This window comes from Zeus faber, assembly GCF_960531495.2.
Source record: "Zeus faber genome assembly, chromosome: 11".
NCBI lineage: Eukaryota > Metazoa > Chordata > Actinopteri > Zeiformes > Zeidae > Zeus > Zeus faber.
The window spans coordinates 18,305,790-18,314,938 of NC_137205.1; the positions used below are offsets into that span (position 1 = coordinate 18,305,790).

General features: G+C 45.2%; 1 protein-coding gene across 1 annotated transcript; it reads right to left on the bottom strand.

The window, feature by feature from the left end:
* Positions 1-738: 738 nt before the first annotated feature.
* Positions 739-7,836, bottom strand: slc16a5b (solute carrier family 16 member 5b). Its single transcript, XM_080009650.1, has 5 exons — positions 7,721-7,836; positions 6,332-6,814; positions 4,681-4,821; positions 3,729-4,586; positions 739-2,455 (listed from the first exon to the last, which is right to left on the bottom strand). The coding sequence occupies exons 2-5, from the start codon at positions 6,777-6,779 to the stop codon at positions 2,172-2,174; spliced, it is 1,731 nt and encodes a 576-aa protein (XP_079865776.1). The 5' UTR covers positions 6,780-6,814; positions 7,721-7,836; the 3' UTR covers positions 739-2,171.
* Positions 7,837-9,149: the final 1,313 nt, after the last annotated feature.

Here is a 9,149-nt window from a genome sequence, read left to right on the forward strand (position 1 = left end):
CGCATGTCAGATTGTAAGGAAATCCGTGGGGCTGCTGTAACTGACCTTCTCGTTTGGGATGAATTATTTATTTTTTGTGCCATGTGGTGGCAGTTTTTTTTTTTTTAGTAAATTATAATTATAGCCCGAAGAACACTGAATCCATGTGAACAAAATCCTATTTTGAGTCAAAGATTTGTACATTTGAGTTTATTTATAGGTTTATAAAAAACATTATTATTGTGAATGCAGTTTTCTGTTGATTTACAAAGGGCAGTTAAAGAATTGTGTTCCCCAAAACGAATGACTAATTGTGGTAAATAATTGGGATCACAATATTGACTAAAATAATTATTATCATTCAATAATTATCATATTAGCCATAATCGTGCAGCCCACCTTCAGAATAATATCCACCGTAAGTTGCCGCGAAGGAAACCCACCCAAACACCCAGCAAACACCGCCCGATCATTGAATTACTGTAACCTGGTCGGAACAAGTGAACTTCTGCATCACAAAACACAATAGAGAACCAAAGCACACTCGTCCATTGCACTTTAATGAAATGCCGACTACCCCGGACCAATATCGCTGCCTGCAGCTATATTTACTCTTTGAATTTGCTGGTTTTCAAAGTTCGCTTTGCAGTGAACACCAGTCCAGCACAGCTAAACAGACCCTCACAGGCGGAAGATGCAGGCAGGCCAGCCAAAAGACGGAGAGGAGACTGAGGAAGGTGAGCTGCTCTGTAACGGAGGCAATTTAAAGTAAAATGAGTTCAAATTCAAAAAAATACTCGAGAAAATATTAAGTACACAAAATTCAACTTGGACTCGCTCCGCTATGTGTCTTGTCTATTTTTGCCCTTGTTGACCAAAGTTAAATCTTAAAAGCATCACTGAGTATAAAAAATAGGCTAATATGACATTATAAATGTTATTATAGGCCATGGTTAAAATGCAACACATTTTATTAAAAAAAAAAGAACAAATCTAGTGAGTGTTTCTCTATCCACCAAGGTCCTTGGGTTGAAAAAGGCTGAACACCCCTGCCATAGTCATTGTATTTACACAGCACTTAAAAAACATCACCACTCCAAATGAGAAAAAGCAAGGCCTTGTGAAGGTTCATACACAAAAAATATTTTTAATATTCCATAAACCAAATATGCAGATTTAAAAATAGATATGAATACAAAAAGGCACAACATGTACATGAGGCTATTGTTTCATTTTGAAGTACATAAAATAGCCATTATGACTGACTAGAGAAAATGAAATACATTCATAAAAGCAATCTGAACCCTATTGTATTTTATTGTATTGACAAACTATTAAATGAACTTCATTAGATTGAAACACCCTGTTCTCTGCGTATGGATTATTAAGAGATATTGTAAACAAAATCAGTGCTCAGACTAATAAAATATTGAATAGTTTATCTTTTGTGTATGTTATAATAACTTCAGTCTATTGAGGCTACACACAGACCCTAGTTCCACAGTAGGACAACTGAACTATTAAATAAAAAAATTCAGTTCATTTTTAAGCTTTTTCTGTGTTTAGATTCCGTTTTAACAGTCAAGACTTCAGACTGAATCAGAAAAACCGATCCAAATGCCCAAGTTAAATAGTGCCATACCATGTAGTTCAATTCATTATTTTAAATCTGCACAATACATACTTTTTTTCCAAAATAAATACAAATCAATCTCTGCATCAATAGACCCACGGGGCTTTTTGTTGCTAGAAGCTCATACATTTCAGTCTAGATCAGAGGTGGGGAATCCTATGCACGCCATAAAAACCTTTTGACTTTTTGACCTGTTTTGAACTTCATGAGAAGTGGAAATGCATTATAAATGCAATGTTATTTATTATTCGATGAACTTTCAGAGCAAAGTAGGTGGAAAATAAATATATACTTTCACCACTAGGGGTCACTATTTGGCAAAGTTGCACAATGCAGGTTAAAATATTTTAACCACTTTTATGCTTCTTGCTTTAATTCAGTTGAAACCGCTGATGTAACCCAATTTATTTTTGGGGATACCTTAAGTTCATGAAAACTATGACGTGCCTGGAAAACAGAATTTCTCTTGCGTCGAGTCAAACGATAACATTTATTCGCTCATCTCTAAAGACTCTCACGTACGTAAATAGCTCTGTAAAAAACACCGTCAGAACCCAGGTCACACACTGGTGACATGAACCGGGTCTTTCGCCTTGCGCGCCTCCGAGGAGGAGGAGGAGGCCTGGCTAGCGTCCGCGTCGGGGAGCAGCGTTATGACAGGCTTCTGATAGAGGACCGACGGCTTCTTTAGCTCCGTCTTCATCGTCCTCTGCTTCTTCTCTCTCTCTCGCTTGCCGTCGAGGTAGTAGAAGGACCCCATCAGGAACAGGCCGGAGGAGGACACGGACACGGTGCAGGCGTAGAAGACGTACGAATACTGCCCCGTCCTGTCCACCAACCAGCCTGAGAGACGCCGGAACAGAAGGCGGGTTAAAAATGCTGTTTACACGGACAGACATCCATAGGTTACGCCGATTGCCTCCCAACTAGAGAGAGGGGGGGGGGGGGCCGCTGTGATTTCGGACAGCTTGTGCCGCACGCGATCCTAACAGCTGAGGCCACCGAAACGCCGGGCCGAGCCCTGTCGGTGAAACCCAAAACCGCTAAACCGCTTGAACATTTTACATGCTGTTCCCCCTCCTCGCTCGCAAAACAACTCTTCTGCTGACGCGGGAGGCGAGCCCCCGCCGGATCGAGCTGACTCATCTGAGCTGAATGTCAGTCCTGAGCCGGCCCCGCCGCTGACCCCCTCCAGCCCATACCTGGAATGTGGTCCGTCGGAGCGGAGCAGAAGGCGATAAACCTGCGGAACATCTACGGTGGAGAGGCCGCAGAAAGTACACAGCTTTCCGCCGTCCAACCTTCCCCGCAAAGCACTCCTTGAGCCTAGACCTCGATATGCTCCTTATGCCGTGTTGAGATGACAAGATTGTTGCCCGATTTTCCGCCCAGCGACAGGTTTTTGGCCCCAGATCGGAGGCAAATCGTGTGAACCGCTAACAAAGCAATTCGACTGTTCGCCCAGCGATCGCCAGTGGCTCGCAGACGCCGGCGAGATATCAAGCAGGTTTAATATCTAACGCAACGAGCTACAGCCAATGAGAGCTGACACGGAGTATGGAGGGGTGGAGTCATGACAGAGTGACGGGAGTACACCAGAGCATCAGCCGGAAACACACAACATAATTTTCATTTTCTTCTCTAGGTTTTTAATACATTTCTTTTAGTATATTTCTTATTTCAATTGTGTTTTTATTAGTTGTTTTTTTTGTTTTTTTTACAGTGAGAAGAATGGAATAAAAAATAAATAATCCTGTCCCGCGCAGGTGTCCGGTCGTGTCCGGTGTCACCTCCCGCTTATGTTGTGTGTTTTCGTGACAAAAGCATACTTGTGATGTGTGACGCCGAGTGTCGCCGATCAGTCGTGTCGTGCGGAACCGTGACTTCAACATTCCCGATCACATGACAAAAAGGTGTGTAGACAGCGATCTGGCGACTTTTAAAATCGTGCAGCGTGCCCATGCAATGAGGTACCGTAGGTCAAGGGTCTACTCTGACGGGCCATGTGAAGCCATAAAACAACAATCAGACTGACCTATCTGACTGACATGTAATGGACGTACTGTATGTGTGTGTGTGTGTGTGTGTGTGTGTGTGTGTGTGTGTGTGTGTGTACCTGCCAGCGGTGGCCCAATGAGCAGCGTTCCACTCTCCAGCATGCTGAGGAGTCCCAGCGCCGAGGGGAAGCGGCTCATCTCCACCGTCTCCATCAGCACGGTGAAGAGCAGTGAGCCCACCACGCTCATGGACACGCCGAAGGTGACCACGTACAGCAGGAGCACCTCGAAGGACGCCGACGCCCCGCAGATGGCGTTGCTCAGACCGTTGACCAGCACCGCGGCGCCGAACATGTAAATGAAACAGCCGCTGCCCCTGAAGCGGGGCAGCGCGAAGAGCAAGGCGGCCAGGGGTCGGACGGCGATGCTCACCAGGCCTAGTATGGACATGAGCATGGCAGCGCTGTCCTGCGTCATGTTATTGTCGGTGGCGTAAGGCACCAAGTAGATCAACGGCACCACGAAGCCCAGCATCATCCAGGACACGCCCATGGCGAAGGCACGGTAGCGAGTGTTGCTGACCAGCAGGTCGAAGGCCATGTGCCTGCGCAGGAAGGCCAGGGAGGCAGAGAGGCCTTTCCTCAGGCGCTCCTTGAACCCCTCCCTCTCCTGCGGCACGAGGGGATTGTTTGGTTTCTGGGGATTCTGAGGGAGCTTGGGTCTGCTCGGCGCCGGCGCGGGGCCCACGGGCCTCATCACCGCCCCGCACACGCAGCAGTTCAACAGCATGCCGCCCAGCACCAGGAAACTACCCCGCCAGCCAAACAGACTGAGCAGGAAGTTGGCCAGCAGGGGCAGCGTGCTGAGGCCCAACGCCGTGCCGGTGGACGACAAGGCGTTGGCGAAGGCACGTCGGCGCACAAAGTAGTGACCCATCATGGTGACCGCCGGCTGGAAGGAAAAACAGAATCCCAAGCCTGAACGAGAGAGGACAGGTTTATTTAGGACGGCTGCTCAGAAGGTAGTACCACGTGGAAAGCATTGGCTTGTGGATGTGCGGACACTCCCGACCTGTGATGATGCTAGTGAGGTAAAGGTCGTCGATGGTCCTCGCCAAGGCACTGACCGACATTCCCAATCCGCTCAGGACCCCGCCCACCATCACTGTTGCCCGGCAACCAAAGCGCTCCACTAATGCGCTGCATAATGGACCTGTGAACAGAGAAACAGAAACAAAAATTTTGAAACGCACCGTTTACAAATAGAGATCAATAGGCAGAATTATCTCACCAATCTGCTCCACAGAGACAATGCTCCTATTAGCACAAGAAACGCACCTTATTTGCATTATTGCATTATTTATCAAACAAAACAATAATTGCACAAAACAAAGCTCAATTGTATTCCGCTCGTCTCTAATGGATTCTCAAAAAAAATCACAAAACCAGATAGACCGTGGGCACGCTTTCTACTTTTGCCAAAACGGGGATAAAACAGCTGCAAAGTTGAATTACCAAAATCCATTTCCTCGCTCTGCGGACCTGAACAAATCCAAATGGATTACTTATCAGATTAATCAAATCAAAAGGACTTGAATTACGGTTAATGGGTCTCCCTGGTCCTTTGATGTGCCTACGATGAGAGCAGCCTTTTGGGCTATTATCGCTTTTCCCCCTGATTATGTCTACTGCTGCAGTCACATGGCCAAACCTGAGCCGGACCACCGAGTCTGTTCTGTCCACTTTGCACCGCTGAGCTCCTTACAGCTCCGGCTTCTTGGGCCTCTTCTCACGAAAAGTACATATGGCTTGGAATAAGGCCGTACAATTTTCGGGTCGTCAAAGCGATCAGGGTTTCACTTTTTTTTAAATTTTCTTTTTATATATGACACTAGGTCTACTGGATGCTATAGCTTTTGTTTGAAGATAAGATAATCAGAAAAAAACCTTTATTAATCCAAACCAAGGTGTTCACAGCAGTAGAGGTTTACAGAACAGTACAAATCAAAAAATACATAAAAATAACAATGAAATAAAATAAATTTACACAATATAAACATAGGTTAATAGGGAGTAGTAGCACTTGTACAGCAGTCTATATGAACTAGTGAACCCAAATATGGGCAGGTGGCAGTTATAGTAAAGTAAAGTAGTATATAGTAACAGTGCATAGCAATTATATCCAATGATAGTACTAGTTAATATTCTGGTAGAGTAAATATGTGTATAGCCGTATCGTATGAATATATCTATAGGGTCAACAGTATAGTAGTGATAATAATTACATTATAATAGTAACAGCAATACTAATAATAACAATAATAAGGATAACGGTACTAGAAAATAACAATGTGCTGCGATTCACCCAAGGTCATGAATGCATGGTGTTTTGGAGACGGCCTAATCACTTTTTGGAATTCTGTTCAGGAAAGTCCCCCAAAGTTTTGACTTCCTGCTAACAGTGAGGTCAACACCTCATAGGAAATACAAACAAAACTGACGCAAAAGAAAAACGAGAACCTGGCTGAGTCAGGGTTCAGAGACCACGCAACGATGATGCGTTTGGAGGCCGGGTTCTTCCCGACTACACAATTAACCAAGACCTTGCCAGACACTCCCTACCAACACACACGCAGACACACACACACACACACACACACACACACACACAGATTTTACACATTGATGTGTGAGGACGGTCGTTGGCCAGGAAGCGCTCCTACCCCCAGCGTGGAGCACGGCGGTCATGACGGCAGGCACCCAGGAGGTCTCCGTGTTGCTGGCCTGGAACTCCGTCTGCAGCTCCGTGTAGAAGATTCCGATGCACGAGGGGAAGGCCAGCGTCAGGGCCAGCACCAGGACGGTGGCCACTAGGACCATCCAACCCCAGCCCCCCTCCGGAGCCACGAGCTGACTGTGGCCGGCGGGGCCCCGCACCCGCCCGACCTCGGGGGAAGGAGAATGGAAGGCAGCCTCCTCCTCCTCCTCCTCCTCGTCCTCCTCCTTTTTCTCTCCTGCCGGGCCTCGCTCCTCCGACGTCGGACAGCGTTCCACTCGTCGAGAATCCCCGCTCGACTCCTTGTGGCCCCATCCCAGCGGGACGCTGTCGTCACGGCTGCGCCTTTTCCTCTGTGCCGCCGTCTGGCTCTGGCCGTCCGCCCCATCAGTCATTCTGCCACAGTTATTCTGTTAATCTTGTTCTCCAGCTGAGGGTCAGAAGGTTGAGTTTTACCAGAGGGAACGCCGTTACAAAATTCCAAACAGGCAACCCGGCGGTGGTGGTACACAACCCCCCACGTGTCCACCGGCCACGTGGGGCGGCTGACTGCCTGTCTCACACACACAAGATCAATGTACAAATATCATGACTTGTATTAGATATGCACAGTGGTAATGAGAAAAAAGTCATTTTCTCCATTTTCAGCTTAACCCATAGGCAGGTTAGTAGATCCAGGAAATAAAGGGAGGCTTCCTCCATTTCACAATTTCATGGATCTGGATGTGGCAACAGGTCACCAGAGAAACAACGTGGGGCTGTGTCGCCGTGATTCTGAACATTCAGGGCATAATCAAAACGCTTGTTTGCAACATTAAATGCAATCCATTGGGAAACAATAAAGACTAAGTGTTGGGCAACAGCAACCCCACTCAAAACACATTTTCATATCATATTTACAATTAAAAGCCCTTGTGTTAAGACTCGATAATGAACCGAATGAAAGCGTAAGGCTTCACTGTGAACCCATTAGAAACTTTTAAACAAATAACAAATAAAGTATCCGCAACTGACAACTGACCTTTAGTCAGTTGTTGCCAGTTGTTTTTTATTGATTGGTCAACATCTTACAGACCTCGACTCAACCGCGTGATTCAGATGTCATCTACACCAGCTGCACACATGTACATTTATTTCCCCCCCCCCCCCCCCCCCCACTAAAGTGATATTATTTATTGCCGTGTCGTATCAAATGATCCGGGCCGCATCTTGGACGCCCGCCTCCATGCGCACCTGTCGGCTGACCGCAACAGCACTACACACACTGCACATCGCCACTCAGGTGTCCACGGTCAAATCCCGGGTCAAAGCAGCTCGCGGCTGTCCTCGTTTTTACCTCACTGGTGTCGCGGCCCCGACCTCCTCTCCCCCCGGTGCGATGTGGGACATCCCAGCGGAACAGCTCTCAGAGACGCGGAGCCTCCGGCGCGTCAGGGCGTCACAGTGTGCGCTACTGCACTGGCCCGGGGCGCGCTGGTCCCCGGCTCTTATGACGGAGCCCGGTGGGGGGGGGGGGGGGGGGGGGGGGGAACACGTGACCACGTCACACGGGGCTCGCTCCTCTTGGGCGCCCTGATGAGTGTGAGGCCGTCGAAGAAAAAGAAAGAAGGACAAGGCGATTGAAATGATAATAGCGTTCTGTTAGAAATTAAATACAAATAAATACATTTATTAATTAATTTATACTGTATATATATATATATATATATATATATATATGTATATAAAACCCTATAAAACCGGGTTAGTCACATGCCACTTTAATGCACATATCTGTATATACATAGGCATATTCCCTCTATCTATTCCATTTTATTTCTTTGTATTTTTATTGTATTTTATTCTATTTTATTCTATAAGTATTCAACTTACTGTGTTACGTTTTAGGAGTCAGTTCGTCGGTCTAATAGAAAGACATTTTTTATTTTTATTTTTTTCCTAGGACATATTGTGCGCTAGCACCGGGTGCGTTGCATCACATTTCACTGCGTATATGTATGAAAGTATGTATATGTATGTGACAAATAAAAATCTTGAATCTTGAATCTTGAATCTTGACTCCCTACGTTATAAAATAAATAAATTAATTAATTAATTAATACTGTGTATATATATACATATATATATATATATATATATATATATATATATATATATATATATATGTGTGTGTGTGTATAAAACCCTATAAAACCGGGTTACGTTATAAAATAAAACAAAAAACAAGGTTACGTTGTGAATTAAATAATAAATGAATGTTACTTTGTTTATTTATTTTTTTATTTTTTTTATTTATTCGACAAAAAAAATAACCCGCTATATTATATGAAAAAGTAAATAGTAAAAGCATAAGGTGTCCAATATTGCGCCCGCGTTCGTCCCTCCAAACCTTCCGTCATTCGTTCCCATGTGACCTCACAAGAGGGCACCACCGGCTAGCGTTAGCATTAGCATTGGTATGCAGGCGGGGTACGAGCGGCGGGAGGTTTGACCGTGACAACGGTGTTCTTCAAACATTCACATCTTAATATGGTTTTTTTTTTATATGTCACCCATGAGAAGGAGACAACTTAAAAATTGAGACCATAAAGTATTCTGGTTGCGGGCAGTTTACTATAATAAACTTCATTATGAGCAGCATCGATACTGTTTTCACTCTAATGTTAACTATAATGTCACCAAAGTACCTCAAAAGACAACTTAGTATTGATTTTGTAAATATATATATATATATTTTTTTTATAATACTGGAACGGTATCATTTA